General features: G+C 33.0%; 1 protein-coding gene across 1 annotated transcript in view; it reads left to right on the top strand.

Annotated features, from left to right (window-relative positions):
- Positions 1-17,778, top strand: part of LOC108692500 (protein rhomboid-like) — a 170,080-nt gene that overhangs the window by 134,445 nt on the left and 17,857 nt on the right. Inside the window, exons 3-4 of the mRNA XM_018200788.1 lie at positions 1,277-1,419; positions 13,454-13,566. Coding sequence (XP_018056277.1) covers positions 1,277-1,419; positions 13,454-13,566 — 256 coding nt within the window. The remainder of the gene's footprint in view (positions 1-1,276; positions 1,420-13,453; positions 13,567-17,778) is intronic.

The raw sequence follows: 17,778 nt of genomic DNA, 5'->3' as shown, positions 1-17,778 counted from the left end.
ACCAAAAATGTCCAACCAACATATAATTTTACGATAACTTTTGTCAATCTGTTTTTTTCAGCAGTTTATATTATAAATTAATAAAATTTCAATTGTTATATAATCAAGTTAAAAATATATTTTACTACAATATATATTAAGTTTTTACATCCTAGATCTTTGTTTATAAAAATGTTTTATCTGAGTAATATGATTATTTCTTGATCAGAAACTTTTGGTAGCCATTGTATGTCGTATGTGTTTATTATTTGATAATTTGTGAGTATATATTATTTGGAAATATTATTTAAATACTTGAATGTATATAGGAAATAGTTTACAAAATACACAGTACCAAAATTGTCAAATTTTATTCTAATAAAATGTTTAAACATGTTTAAAGTTTGCAATTTGCAACGCTGAATGAATTTCTATCTCGATTTATCATCTTGTTTAAAATAAATCTTGATTGCTGTACTTATATAATAATTTTTTTATGATCATATCGAATAATGTTCTTTATACCATACGAGAGAAATTAATTTCTACTGATAATATTAATAACTTTCGCTTCATATCAAGATCTGTTAATAACATCTAAATGTCATGAGGGAGAAATGATTCATTTTTATTAACATAGCGCAAAGTTGGGACGCGCATTTCCATATGAAACACGCATCGTTTACTTTTGCATTGCGTGACTAATTCATCACACGCACCCTAAATACTCCACGTAGTTCGAGTAATCTTACTTGTTTTAACACGCTGTTCAGTCCTTTCTTTTCCTCTTTGATGTTTTTCTGTACTTTTTTTCTGCCTGGTCATTTACGATTCTTTTATGGGGAAAAAGACTACTTGAACAAATTATCTAAGAAAACGTTTACAACATTAGACTTCAGGCAGAATAATTTGTTGGCAAAATATTATCTTAAAAATGATAGCATAACAAATTATAGATTAACTGAAATAAATAAGAAATAAGTTACCAAGTTTTAAGGATATTAGTATTATCATAACAGATATATATAAAATTTATGTGTTTCTGTATAAAATTTAGTATTTCCACGTTTTGTATACATAGATATATAAAATTAGAAAATTATAACAGAAGTAATAATTTTGTATTTTTTTAAAATATAATGCACTTGTTGCTTTTTTTTAGTACTTCCTTTTTGATAATAACTTTAATAAATTTAATATTTGTGAAGCTCTCTCTCTTTATCGCGGAGTTCCTTCATTTAATCATTATTACATATCTACCTCGATATTTATTTTTGATTCTATTTTTTTGTTACAGCTTGCTTTCTTCACGTACTATACAGTAGCGATGGGTGAAGTGAATCCCTCTGGGCCGGTGCCGATCGACAGTGTCTTTATTTACAGACCAGACAAGCGGCTCGAACTCTGGAGGTTTGCCTTCTACATGTTCCTGCACGCTGGGTGAGTCGTGATTTTTTTTATTAACGATATTTGATTGGATATTTTGCGCATTCGATTTTTTTTCCATCTCTCGATTCAGCTGTTTGCGTAATTGCAAGCGTATCTCTCGCGAATATACGTATTTAATGGATATTTGTGGTGTCATATCTCGATAATATCGGATCTCTCGATCGGATCTCTCAATGCCGCGTTATCCTTGTGCCCTGCCAGAACGCGTCTGCAATTCGATTCTCTCTTTGCTTCGTGATATGCAAGTGCATCGTTAATTTTCTCTATCATCACAGAGAGAGAAACGCCAATGTAATTTGAGAAGCACACGTTTGCTTTTATATCACGTATCAGCGCGACTTTATGTTATGTTCCAAACCAACGTTTTTCGTACTAATGGTTACAAAAGTAAATCTCCGTCATTGCGCATTCAAGTTATCGAGGATGACACAGGCGAATTTGCGACTAGAAAAATACAAGAGAAAGAGAGAGAGAGAGAGCCCAGAGCGAGTCGATATAAACCTTCGAAACTTTAGAGTGATGACAACTGTGAAGAATGCATTTTTCGTCTCGCCCAAAAATTGCATTCACCAAACAATCTTGACTCCCGATTAGCTTAAATAAATGGTCTACGGCATATAGGTACAGATTCCATTATTTGTTGGAAACGTCATTATATCGGTGAATAATAAAATTTAATTTAAGCATTGTGGCGGAATATCATTCGTTTTTGTGATATTGCGTCGCGATATTGCCGTATCATATTTACAGTAATATGAATATAAAAGAAAAGAAGAAAATCAAACCGAAATCCTGAAATTGATAATGGCATCGCGGCACAAATTATCACGATATTATGATAGTTAAAAAAAAAAGGATCAAGATAAACTATGTCCCAGTCATGCTTTTTACTCCTTTTTTTATCCTTTTTTTCGCGGACTTGCAGAATCAACCTATTATACTTACTGCATATGTTCGCGCGTGCTCTGCAAATTTAGTTCAACACAAAACCATATCTTTTATTGTTCAAAAAAGGTATGCAATATGCTTTTTATGTTTTGTCAACAATAAAGAATGCAGGTCGCAATCATATCTGGATTTCGCGGAATATCAAAAGGAATGAAAAGCTTTCAGAAAAATATAAAAGAAAATAAATAAGAAAGGAAAATATTATAAATATGTAGTAAAATAATAGATAAAGAAAATGAAATGTGCGTTATCAGATAGACTTTTCACATATTTTGTTATTGGAAAGAAACTTTCTTTGTATATAAAATATCGAATGTGCTGTTGACACGATATAAAATCTTTAAAACAAATCTTAATATTTTAGTGAAGAAAATTTAATATATAAGAAAATTAAAATTGACAGATCTATCTCGCATTACTTAAGAATGTATTTTATAAAATAAAAAAGAAAAATTATGAAATAATTATAAATTTTTCTATATTATATTTGAAAATAATTCAAAAGTTTGGCGATTTAGAACCTGAATCAAAAATTATTTCAATAAGAAATAGATATTTTAAAAGATAATTGAGATAAAATAAAAACATTTTTATTTAAATTATAAAATTGTATTATTAAATTTTATAAATATTAACTTTATTGAACATGTATATAACATTCATTTCTATACGCAAAGCATAAATTTCCAATTCCAGTCACTTTTTCATGGAATCTATACACCTGCATCCTTAAATCTCTTCCTCTGTAGAAAATTTATTTATGATTATAAGAGACAAACTACAGAATGTAAGACACTCGTGTGCACGAGACCTGCTTGAGCGAAACAGATACGATTCTGTGCATATATACGATCAGCCACCTGCATCTATATATCATGGACGTTAGGCATTGAGTCACTCAATTAATTATAGCCAATTACAATTCCTGTACCATGTTGTTGCACGTCACATTGAATTCGAGCGACGCGACACCGCGTAAACAAAATTGTATAAGCGTTTCGGTATACGTTTTATTCTCTCACGCCACAGTAAAGTGGAGCACAGGGAGAAGGTGGCAGCTTTCTTCGTTCACAGCTATTTTTCCACCGTGTCTTTTGCTCTCATTTTCTTTTCGCTTGCTCCCTCTGGTTTTTACCACCACTTTCTATTCTCCCCAACGACTTTTTTGCTCTCCTCTTGGCTTCTCCCTCGCATTCCCCTAGACGCATCAACATTTCTATACTCTCTCTCTCATGAGATGAAAAGAGATCGAGAGATGAGACCGACGGATAACTCTGTATGCTTGGTTCTCTTTCTCTCTCTCTCTCTCTCTCTCTCTCTCTCTCTCTCTCTCTCTCTCTCTCTCGCCGATAGAGTAGAAGTTTTCAGTACGCGAAGCTCTTTAAATTATTCATGGAAACGCCAGATAAGACGACCGTTTTCCGTACGTGCGTATGGAAACGACGATAAGAGTGACCTCACTGCTGTTTTCTTTTCTATAGAAAGTGTGTTCGTCCAATCTTCGTCGCTCTTTCTTTTATTCTTTGCCTTCTTCTCTACTATTCTCTTTATTCTCCTATTCTATTTCTGATATTAGACTCTCCTTATTTAACGCATCATTCCTTTTATCTTTTATTTATCTTTGCATTCTGCGCATTTATCTTCACCTTGTGTTGATTTCCCTTTTTTAAAGATCGGTTATTAATGTTTCTTTCATTAACTTTTCTTTTTTTTTCTTGATACTGATCTTGTTATTTATGCATTTTTAAATATTTATATGTATATTTATATTGAAGTAGCGCATGTTTTTTGAGGTTCTAAACGTAATAACGAGGTTTGTTGTTATCATTTCATTTCTAAACTATGAAATTCAAGTCTTGTTGATGCGCGCGCGCGCGCGCGCGCGCGTGTGTGTAGTGTGTGTGTGTGTGCGCGCGCGCGCGCGCGCGTGTGTGTGTGTGCGCGTGCGTGCGCGTGTGTGCGCGCGACACGCTACTTACATACGTCTAATACCCATTTCTATCATTGTAGATTAACTTTAATCTCGGTTTAACTTACTCTTTATCTTCTTTTACTTCTTAAAACTAGAAAAAGAGTTAGTTGAATCAAGATTAAAATTAAACTACATTGCCAGAAAGGGATAATTCGAGGTTTTTGTGCACTAATTCGAAGTTCGAATTAGTTATTACGAGGTTTCAATGTCCTAATTTGTCCATGTTCTCACTCTTCTGATGCTACATGCTATAGTACTTAACTTACCAGTATTGCACCGTTATTTTCTGTTATAGTATTGTTCAAATGGGACTTTAGCCTCGTTTATCTCTGATTGTACCTAATATCCTTTGTTTCTATTTCGGTTCTTTTTTTTTTTTTACTGTATCTTTGTCTTTCTTTTTATTGATTATTTCTTTCATCGATTCGCGCTCTCGCGACAGTTGGATTATTAATGCGAGCCTCATCCATCAAAAGTCATTTCTCCAAGCATTACATGATCCCGAAAGAACTCAAGAGCGGTAGAAAGATAAGATGTACGTAATGTGTGATGTAACGCGCGCGATAAGTCGAAGATAAATTTCCTAAAAGCTGATGAATTTGTTCGTGGGATGGATCTCCGGGGGGAAAGATACTCTACACATATCTGGATAGATCCATTTAGAATTGCATCTTGAGAAAGCCATAAGTATGTTGTGAGAAAGAATAAGGATAATAGAGCAATCGGTTTTATTAAAAAATTGTATTCATGTTATCGACGTCAGTGATTCTCGGATCGATCAGGTACGCGCGAGCATTATGTGTCGCTTACGCTAATTGGTATAAATCGAGGTTATGATAAGCGGTATAATGCATCAGCGGTGACACACGAGCTGCCAGAAGAGACCAAAAGCGCGATCCATAATCGACGAGTAAAAAGTCTGACGCTTCAACCGGGCGACAGGCGATTAATTATAAAAACAAGATGGCTCGCGCTATCGAGCGCCTTTTTCCGTCTCCGCGTAACGCCCGTTACCTCCGCCAGACGTTATCGAGCTTCCTCCGTTATTAATGTGAAAACTGTCTTTGCCGTCGTGCGAAGTCGCAACTCTGTCCTATTTCATTGTCTCCTTCTCTCCCTCTTCCTTCGTGTTCGCGCGCGATGCCGCGTGAGATAGCCGGAAACGCGGAAAAATCGAGACAATCGCCGTAATTGCGGGAAGTCAACGCGCGCGACAGCGTTGTACGGAGCAGACAATGGTATCGCCGAGTCCGCAAAACATGGAGCCGCACCGAAAAGATCGCGACGCTCGAGACAGGACACGCTTCCGCATTTCGTCGCTTGACATGGTGGTACATCGATTCGTACGAATCAAGCTTGAATTCACGGAGGACGCTTTGTTGCGTCCGAATAGTCGCTGGACGATGTTCATCCATGTTCGAAAAATGCGGCTTGCAAGAATCCGCTGGCGAAGGATTTTTATTTTTTTTTGATACCTAAAATTACGCTAAGCAGTTAATGCTTTCTTAAAATAAATGCATGTAGTAAGTATATCGATATACTATTTGCATTGCTGCGTGAGGCATCGAATTTTTATAATGATTATATATCTACTGAAAAAAATAATCAACAGCATTATTTTAATTAAAAATTTTGTTAATTCACATAATAACATTATTAATGGAAATAAATACATCATGTTCTTGTTTTGATAAAATTTTATTTATTTTATTAATGATGTTATTGGATGTGTGAATTAACAAGATTTTAAATTAAAATAATTCTGTTAATATTACATTATTTTTTCAGTGTTTGAAGGAAAAGCAGTTTTTTAAATTATAGATGTAAATAATTAAAATTATTGTATATTATTGTATATTGTTTACTTATACACACATATATTAGGTGTAGTAAAAAGAAATCCATTATTTTTGCATGAAATTGAATGGAAAAATAATGGATTTCTTTTTACTACAACTAATATTAAATTTAGTTAATTTAGTTACAGAAACTTCGGTTTCTCTTCATTTTCTTTACTAATATCCACAAACAAAAAATTAAATATACTAGATTCTTTGCAACAAAATTTATATAGTGCTACTAATGATGCAACACGCAAACGTAAGATAATGTGCTGTCTTCTTCGTGAGAACGCTCGCAAACGCGGCATCTTTCAGGCTCCGTAAATCATGCCAAAGTTCCTCACTGCGGAGAAGAAGGGAAAAAAGAATACGCCCGAATCTCTCGACTCGTAACTCAATTTAAATAACGATGTCCACCATCCCATCGCCTTTATAAGACCTCGTCACTCGCGCGCTGCCGATGCGGTATTATGCATGCACGACACACCATTATGCCGCGAGTCCTTTTAATGTCGCATAAATGTGCCGAAGGCTGTGCCCCTTAATATCACCGAGAGGCAGTATTCCTCACCCTTCGTGCACGCGACGTGCGCCACGTGGGCTGAAACTTTCGCCACCCGTTCTCCACGAGAATGAAAATTCTTGTGGAAGATTGCCAAGCAAATTGCACACGCGATTACATTCAGTCTTCTTCCTTCTTCCAAAAGGGATCATTGCGGAATCGCAATTAATCACAATTAGATATTACATTAAGGATTGGGAAAGTTACTGAAATGTGTTACTTAAAAAGTAAAAATCTTACTTATCTCGTTACTTTTCAATTTTCTTTTTTATAACTTTTGCATTTTAAATATAAGATTATAATATTTACAATATTTCTAAATTATTTTATTTATTGTATTAAATATTTACTTGGAATCAAAATTATATAGAAATCAATTATATAGAATCAATATTAAGATACGTTTACTAAAAGGATTCTCAATTTTTAATGTATATATTTACAGAATATGATGAGATCAGGATAAAGATATGTTCCAATTACAAAGAATCAATGATTATTCATCGAACACTCATTGGCTGATGTACGAATAGATTTGATATAAAATAATTATAAAAATTTAATTTAGTTATTAAACTTTAATTTAGTTATTAATTACAAAAAACTGTATTAAATTAAGTTACGGTTGTAGATTGAAAAAAATTAAATGAAGTTAAGTTATAATTACTGGAAAAAAGTAACTCTGATTGTAACTTCGTTACACGTTACTTCCCAATCCTCACAATAACTATAAATAACTATAAATCAATAATACATAGAGGAAGAGAGGAAAATACCATTTTATTACACCGAAATAGCTTATAATAAGTAGATATTCATGTAACTACTTTTGGTACAAGTTGTTAGACATAAAGTAATATCGCCATAAAAATTCTTCGAATATACAGAACGAATGCAATTTATAAAAAATTGAAGAGAAAAAAGGTAGCGTTACGGTAATAAAAAAGGTAATATTAAATAAAAAGAGGGAATATAAAATATCTCCAACTAATATATAGTACTTTACACACTCATATAACTTTATATGCACATATTTTGCAACTAAATTTAGTTTAATCATATCATTCAAAAGCTACATTCAAGGCCTTCAAATTAGACTAAGGTTATAAAATTAATATCAACATATATCTTAAAATTATGTAAAGAGACATTTGCAAAACTGCTATCTGCTATCTGCAAAATTGAAATGCAGCTTTTACAACGCAGTAGACACTAAATAATTAATATATTGAAGAAGTAATTTTGATGGTTGTTCTCAGAACGCAATAAACTATACAAGATATTGTGATATTCCATAATCTTCTTATCTATTTCATAACAACCTTTTCTTTTCCTGCAACAAATATCTTGTTAATGATATGATTCTTAAGATTTCAAATAAAATAAAATTTACTCAAATATTTGAAAAATTATGATAATAAGGTACTTAATTTTATGTCGTAAAGATTCAATCTGTCAAACTTTTTTTACGTTTGATCGCTTATAATTCGAGAACTGTCAGTGCTACGACAAGTTGAAGAAAGATTGACGCCGAATTGGTCAAAGAATTTGTCGATAGAATTAAGATGGAGATTTCACCGAGTAAATTCACGGACTGCTGAGACATCACCGTCGATGGGATCGTCCACGCTTTCGTCTTTCGTAAGTAAGAAGTTTTCGGCGCGTAATTAACTACTAGCAAGTAGTTAGAGGCGCTGACGAAACCACTTACACCCGTGGAACATTAGAGTCAACTTGCTGGAGAACTTTATCTCTTCGTTCTCGCTTTGTATGAAGTTATCATCACTATCGTGTTCGATAATACTTCTGATCTGCTTACATGATCTCGGTTTCCCGTGAATTATCGCGAATTATTGAATTAAACATAGATGTTTGCTTAGAGATATGACGAGATAAAAAGGCTATTTTATTATTTTATTGTTTGAAAGTGCTCCGTAATTATTGCTTAAAATTTTCATTTCTTTCAAATGTTTTTTAAATTTATTTAATTCTTTTTTTATCTCTATGAATAAAAGTTGATTTTTTTTCTTAATAAAAAGTTTAAAAAATGCTTAATAAGAATTTAAACATCTAAATCTTGAGCTCTTAGAGCTCCCCAATATTATTATTTTATACAATTATTTTATATAATATTAATATAAAATCGCTTTAAACAATTCAAAACAAACTGAAGGTTCAATATAGCCTCCAAACGATTAATAATTTATGCAATAATATTAATCACTTATGAGCCACTTTACAAACATTTTTGTAGCAGTCTTACATGAACTTTACTTATAATTTTTACAATTTGAGGAAAGTATATTTCGAATTAAATAAAAAGAACTTTAGATATTTAAATTGATTATTGTTTATCCTCAGAATACTACTCACTATTTTTGCGGTAAGCAATTTATCGTAGAGTAAATATCGATTATATTGTGATTCATTGTAAATACGCAATCGTCGAAATTGAAAGTCGGTTCTTCTCTCTACCCGGACGACAGAATGAAAACGAATAGATATTCATCGTAGAAAGCTGGTTACCATCATTCGTCGAATGAAAATTCGATCCTCGAACTATTCTACCTCCGCCCGTCGTGGACCAAAACAGATGGCTAAGGAAAAAGCTGAGCAGATAGAGGAATCATACCACGTGAAAACCGAGAAATCCGTCGTAATTCGTCCGCCGTCGCAATACCTGAGATTCATCTAATTGGTATCCAATTAACCGAAATTGGCGCAGTCAGTCTGAGAACCTTATCGTGACTCGAATGTCTTAAGAGCAGATTTTGCTGATTGCGAGAGAGGACGTGCCATTGTTCAATGATAGACACGATTTTATCGGACACGTCGCTGGAGTATGCATATTGATTCCGTTGAAGCGTTAATTTATACGATTAATGCCAATTCCTCTTATATATAATGAACAACAATAACAATTTATTTATTAAGTAGATGAATAATGTTTAAGTAGCATTTATATTATTGTGAAGATATTTATATCATTAATAAATATATAATTACAAAATTTATTACACTGAAAGAAAAGATTGATTGAATATAGCATAGCATTTTTAATTGGTTGCAGCAGCCAATTTTTGGTTGTGTTAGCCTATTTGTAATATCAGTATACCATTTTGATATTATAATTAATTGACGATGTTGCAGCCAATTAAAAATGTTATACCATATTTTACCATTTAATTTGCTGTAGCAGCTGTAGCATCAATCGTTTCTTTCAGTGTAGTAATTGTATAAAATTATTAACTATGGCACTAATATGTGAAATTCATACTTTTTTAATGGTACATTTTTTACAAAATTGATAATTGATCATACATTTTGTTTCTATCAGGTTGATAATAAATTGTTAAAATTCAGTAAGTGAAATATCTGTGAGTCTCCGCAGTTGTTAATACATAAATTATGTACTTACTCATAATGCGATAAGATGCAATTCGTATAACTAATTGGAACGTATTTATTAAACGAAGTTAAAAACATTTCAACTCTAGATGCAATGCGGAAGTCAAATAAAAACTTAGCAGTTCAAACTATTTTACTTGGATTTATTCTTGGAGTCACAAATATTACTATTTTGTTTATTTAAATTGTCAGAAGTTTCGAACTTTTCGAGCATGTAAAGTAGAAATAAATATTTAGAGAGAACTTACGGTAACCCGTACGGAAAATTGAAAAAGATCATCGTGCAAAAGTCCAGTCGAAGTTCCATCGACGGATAGCATCGACGGCAAAGCCAAAAATTTATGAACTACCCTCCCACGTTCGGACATGACGCGACGCCTCCTTACGCGCGTTCCATTCCGATGATTGCATTCTGAAAATGTATCGACGCCTATACATCACGTCTGTCCCAACGCGGCAGCGATCTCCGGTTTTCCGCCCTGGTGATCGAAACCATCGCCATTTACATTCGCGCGGCAACGAGGCGACAAGAAACCCGTTGGAATTCCGAGCATTGATTTAATTCTGACCTAATCACGATTGCCTCGCTTGTCCCTCTCCTCTACCCCTACGGACTTCGTTCCTTGGTAATGGCGACGACCACAGGGGCCCCAAGATCGTGGTATCCATTTCTGTCGATAAGGCCCGACGGCGACGCGCTTGCAAACGACACTCGAGCGTTTCAACGATCGCATTCTTTCCGTTTGACCGCATTGCGACGGGGCGCACGACGACTATTAGACTCGCACTCAATGCAAATTGGATGCTTCCTAGGCGCACGTCGTGGTTACGAGACTACGGTATACGCAGTCTAATTGCGGCCGACCGTGCCCTGATGCAAAGAGACCTCTACGGAATCGTGTCTTTTCAATTGAATCTTGTTCCACGAGGGAGAATTCAATGACCGTAAGAAATTCATGTCACCGATTTAATGGAGACATGTTTAAATTAAGAGAATATATCATGTTGAATTACAGCCTGAATAAAATGCTTGTTTTATTAATATCCAATTTTTTTTAGCAAACGTCTCTTTTCTTATTCAATTTTTTACGATATAAAAAATTAAATAATCAATAACAATAAAATACATATAGTGAGACGAGAGCCTTCTATAATAAAATTAAAAATTAAGGAAATTGTGATTTACAATGAGTTTATAAGAACATTGTATAAGTAATTTATAAGATATATCTTCCTAAATTCTTTAGAATGGAGTTCCATTTTAAAGAATGAAAATTGAGCTAGTTTTTAAAAAGAATGGCTCAATTTTCAATCTTTAACAGTGAGATTTTACTTTTTAGAATGAGATTTTCGAGTTTTAGAGAATAACTTGTTCTCTTTACGTAGGACTTTAAAATAAAAGAATTTTTAAAGGAGAATGAACAATTTTTTTAAAAAGAAGTAATGTTTTCTTATATTAAAATTAAATTCTTTATTATGATATTTATGTATAATCAAATTCTATTGTACATATATAATAGAATTATTTGTAATAAATGAAATAAATTAAGAAAACTAAATTAATTTGTGAGAATATTTTATAAGTAATTTTGTGAGAAATAGAACTTATTTTTCAATTAAGAGAAACAAATCTATTTTCTCTTTTGTAGGACTCTTAAAAAAAAATAAAAATTTTTATAAGGGCATGATAATATTTTTTAAGAAAAAATAACATGTTCTCTTAGATTACAATCTAAAAAATATTACAATCTAAAGGTTCTTTATTATTATTCTTTATTATTATTGATTATGATATAATCAAGTTCTGTTGTATTACAGCAGAATTATTTGTACTATAATAAAAAAAAAATAATAGTGTAGCATTTGTCATGGATGTTCTCACGACAACCTAGATCTCGCGACCGTGTCAACTGAAATTGCTTTCCGAGATTTTCCACGCTCTCGAGCGTGCGACACGATAGATAAGAAGAACGATCATTCTTCGAGCTTAGAAAGTTCCTTCTCTTACTTCGAGATAATATTCATAATTGCTCTACAGTCTCTTGCTGAGCTTTCTTTCGCTGATTGCCACGGCTGGTCGGCCAAATTATCCGAGGATCAGCTCGATCGTATCATCTTCCCTCTTAGCGTTCGCGTTGCTATTGTATCAGTCGTTTTGCAACCGAATTTGCCCGAAATCCCATTGGCTTTGGTTCTAATCTCGACCCAATAACGCCGAGATACCACGTGACGTAAACGTTTATTTCTCTCCTTTTATTTCGCAGTATTTTATGAAACTGCGAAACTCTACGCCATTTCCGGCGAGATTTATTGTTACCTCTCAGTCTGACATTGCATTCGCGCTCGCGAGATGTAATAATTAGTCGGCCGAAGTTTTGCGATAACGGCTGGGTGTCGGATTTTCGCTTCTGTGGCTCAGAAATCGCTGATAAAACTTTGCTCCGACCGCGGCTCGTATCTCGCAATTATTTCACTCCGCGGCGCTCTCCGTAACCTTCCTCGGCGGCATTCTTGTCGAAACGCTGCCTCGAGCGAATAAGAATATTGTTTGGCCGCTTTCCATTCCTTCCTTTACAATTCGAAGAGAGGCACAATTAACGTAATTCTCTTGGCCACGCCGATAGTCACGAACCTGATCGTACTCATCGCATTTTCGACTTTTCCTCCAGCGCTCTGGCCGATTTCATCGTCGAGTCTTATCTACCGCGACGAGAGGAATATCGCTAACGAGATGTTCCTAATTAAAACTACAGCCGACTGCCCGCGGCGTTATAATTCACGATTAACGACAACCTCTCCTTTCTCGGATCTACATCGCGAACTTTCAAGATCTTCGGCGACTGAAGTTGTACCGACATGTTAATTTGGTTTTCTCGGTTAAACTTTGCGACGGTTACGTGAAAGAGAGAGTTTCTTGTACCTAATTATTTTATAATATAGTGATCGCGATAGCGACATAAATAATCTCAATACTTGGCGTCAATATAATTATTTTTTTTAATTTATAATTTTGCAATTGTTATTAAATAAAATATGTGATTTTTATTTTTAACGACTTTCTGATTATTGCATTTATATTCGAAAAAAGATATTCTAATATGTATTCTAATATTTACTGTAACATTACACTGCAATTGTTGCAATTAATTCTGCATGGAGTATGTCATAGACATACTTCAAAGGTTGCTTGCATGCAAATTGAGCCATAATTGAATTAAATTCCTGGAGTACCTCATGCTCCAACAGAACAATCGACATGCCTTAGTAATATACCACGCGGTTACATTTTTTCAGGTGGCTTCACCTGCTGTTTAACCTGGGGGTACAGGTGGTCGTGGGACTTCCCTTAGAAATGGTTCATGGAAGCCTGAGGATCGCCGCGGTTTACATGGCCGGGGTTCTTGCCGGTGAGTAATGTCGTCTGCAATGTGAATTATGTTATGGTACATCTACGATTTATGCATCTATGTTAATGCTCGTTTAACCATCGTGTTTCGTCGTCCATCAAACAAACTTAAATCAAACAAAATTTTAACTTGAAGTAATTATAAAGTTTTGCAAAACTGTTTAATGTTTGTTTATAAAATTTACTTTATTCAAAACAGTTATACAGACCTTATTGTTTTCCATGTAAATATATTCCATTGTTTAAATATTTATTCTTTATCTAATTATTATTATACTTTTTAATGCAAAACGTATTGAACAGATTTTATAATACATAACAAACATATAGCTTTTTATTATTCATTTATTGTTTTTTAATCACATTCAGTTTTTATTTTAGTTTATTGCTACTTCATGTACGACAATCAGTTGACAGGGCAATTTATTTTCTTTCTATTTCTGTTTCTTTTTAAATTTTTCTCTACCGGATGTGTTTTTACGTTTGGAATTATAAATGTGTATATAAATACAAATCGGATATATCATAAAACGCGAACACCATACCTGAAGTCCAAAATATACGTCCAAGATATACAGGGTCCTAATTATCCAAACATATGCTCCCTGCTATAACGAAGCGTTTTAATTAAAATTCGTTAATGTTAATATAATTACGCTGGCAGCTGGATAATAAAGCGCACTTTTCATTCGTAATTTTGTGCATTTTCCAAATAATTGTATGTAGTAACTTGATCTCTCGAATTTTGTCGGTGACAAGCTGAATTTTTTACAATTTATCACATTAAATGAAAAAATTTTCACCTAATACTTTTCCTTTGTCCTATCTTGTTATACCAATTAAGAATTTTAAACGGAAATATTTTTTATAACTTTTACATTATCGTCCCCTTTCTAACTAGTTTCTGTGCGAAACATTTTTGCATATTTATCGAGACAACAAAGGCAACCGAGTAATTCTGGTAAATTGTTCCATCCCGTGTATATGTATGTACGAAATATGTATACATAGGGATACATGTGCGGGCAAACGTATTTGTATACATCTAATTGTCATTTGCATAAATTCGATTAGACACAGATCCCGAGTTATTAGCGGTCATGAAAGTAAAACGTGGCAAAATGGAGCGCATGAATAATTAACTCTAGCCGGATGGGAACAAAGAGGATTCAGGAATTAGATAGGGGCATGAAGGTATAGGAATTTCAAAGTAGTGTGACGATGTTACTATTAATAAATTAGTAAAAATGGGCGATGTGTATTTTTTCATACATTACATTCACATTTATACATTAATTACAATACAGTAAAATGCTAAGAAAATTGTACATTGCAAGTACAAATCGATATAAATGCTGTAAAGATAGTCTTAAAAGACAAAATTTGCAAATTACGTCTCACGATCATCGCATTTTCGAATTCGACGAAGTCGTTTACCCTTTAAAGTCCATCAGGGTGAATATCAATCAAATCATTGCACGAAATAAGATTCTATATAAGGATGAAGAATATATATATATAGAAGAAGAAGCTGTGAGAGTACAGTTTTGCATTAAATATCACGATAAGATATTTTGAGATATTATATCTGATTCCAATATCTCATTTTAGAAATTAAAATTAAAATTAACAATAAGAAGAGTATTGATATCATTTTTTGTTATATTTAAATTGAGCTGACAAAACAATTTTATATTGAGTTGTCCGGAAAGTTCGTGCCGACTAACTTATATAATTTAATAAATGTATATTAAAATTTAAATTTTCTGCGTTTCAATTTTCGTTTAACATCGGCACGAACTTTCCGGACAATCCAATATATCGAATATTTTATTAAACTTAAAAACTTAGCAAAAAATGATATAATTAAATACATCGTATTTACGATCTTATTTACTAAAAAATATTGCATAATCAATTCACTTTGATAAGTTCAATTTTTATTACAACACTCAACTATTGCTTCTTTTCTATTTCTTGGTATGCATCCTTTTAACTTGATTCACTTTACACAATCACACTATTTTTATCATTTAAATAACTTTATAATACATTTATATTTGCACTTACATTATCACTATCGAGTGACATATTCCGTATGATTATATATATATATATAATTGGATGAAAGAAAATACAAATTAGAACTTCTATAATAAGAGATTAGTCAAAACAAAAAAAATAACGAATAATTATCTCTTTCTTTTTTTCTTTCTTCCATTTTTCAAAAGTGTACGAAGCTATCCAAACATATACCGAATGGATTACAAATAACAATCAATCAATAGATTAATCCGCTTTTAATAAACTGGACAGTTTTATTATATGCTCTCTAATGTAAATTATTGCGATGTTATTATCTATAATTTTTATCTCGCGCGGATTGGCAAACACGCAGAATAAATACATATTGTTCGATTCAACACTCTCAACACTTGTTCGCACACGATATTTATCTTTGATGGACGGAAAGATGCCATTGCGGAGTATGAGTAATCCGACGAGAGAACACTAGCTATCTTGATGCACATTTTTCGTACACTGAAAAAAGAGTCTGGTTGCATTAATTGGAATTTGAAATTATGGTTGAAAATAGACAAATCGGAATTTCTGATTGAATTTATATTAATATAATTCTAATTGAAATATATAACCAGAATTCTGATTGATGTGATTATAATCTTCTGATTATAATCTTCTGATCATATATTCATTTTCAACCAAAAAATTTTGTTTAATCAGTAAACTTTTTGAGAAGAAATGACTAATCAGTATGACGTAGGTAAAACACGAATGAGACTTGAGCATCGCTTTTTAAGACTTAAGTCTTTATATGGATAAAATATACATAAAACAAAAAAAAAGAATTCTTTTTGAGCAAACGAAGAACACTTTAAAATCAAATTTACAACAATAAAAGTGTATTGCAGTCATAAATATGAGTAAAAAGAATAGTTAAACGATATGTTGGAAGGAGTAATAAATCGTTTATAAAAAGTATGAAGATTGCAAAAGTAAGATGGATGTTCCTTCACATTTTTCGCGCTACGACAGAAACATCAAGCTCTTTCGAATGTTATCGACTGCCATCTCCATCTTTTTGTCGTTTTCATATCTTGTGAAATTTCCCGATTGCGCATTTCCGACTGTCTTTGTCTAACCGTTTTATCCTATTTTCCCGTTTTCGCACGTATCTTCTCTGTTCGTCTAAAATCACCCACAAGAATGCGCCGCGGCGACAGCCCGTCTGGGCCCACCGCGACAAGATTACTTCGTATGCATCGCGATTGCGACGATGTAATGCGATTGCAACGACACAAGTGCAACGGCATCAACATTCCCCGTTCCTTCTTTCTCTCATCGTGGACACACTACTTCACGCGCCTTGCATTGCTCGTTTTTCTTCCTCCGACCGATCGACTCTTTAACATTGATTGAATTCTGATGACAGACACAATCGATTAATCTAAGACATTAAAAAATATTCTTTTTCCTGTAAAAATGTAAAAAGGAATAACCAGGTGTAATCTGTGATATTTTGGAACGATCTTAAATATCGCTACTTATTTAAATTAATTAAAAGTGACAATTCTGAAGAAAATGTTAGAAATGAATTCGTACTTATATCAATTTTTATTCAAAATTTATTGCTAAAAAAAATTGTATAATATATATTATTGTAACATTTAGAATTGTTATTACAATTATTTCACGCTTTTAAATAAAAAATAATATTTTATTGTACTTTTGTTATTTGACATTCAAAATTTTCGTTTTTATTTTCATTCAATCATTATATAGTATAATCGGTTACTCGTATATTGCTGTGATCAATTAACAATAATTGTTATAAAATGGTAAAAGTATTTGTGCTACATTGCATATATCAATATTGCGTCATATTGCAGAAAAAGAAAAGAAAAAAACGCAATCATCGAATTAATAAAGCGCATAAATCAACGTTTTAAATTATGCGGTCGGTGTACCACATGAGTGTAAATTATCCTCACTGTGAAACCAGGGGCAGCTTATAAATGCACTTCTCCGGGGTGGCACGGATTAATGTCGTTTACGACATCGTCGCGCTTATTGCTGGCTGTACTCCCTGTTCTACCTATTGCTCGACCATTTCCACTTGGAAATTTGGAGCGAGTAACACTATGAAATAGCGATTTGCCATATGATTTGTCATATGAAAGTAGAATAAACAATG

The sequence above is a fragment of the Atta colombica genome, unplaced genomic scaffold (genome assembly GCF_001594045.1).
Source record: "Atta colombica isolate Treedump-2 unplaced genomic scaffold, Acol1.0 scaffold107, whole genome shotgun sequence".
NCBI lineage: Eukaryota > Metazoa > Arthropoda > Insecta > Hymenoptera > Formicidae > Atta > Atta colombica.
The sequence above is the reverse complement of the archived record's forward strand: the minus strand, read 5'-3'. Positions and strand labels throughout refer to the sequence as shown.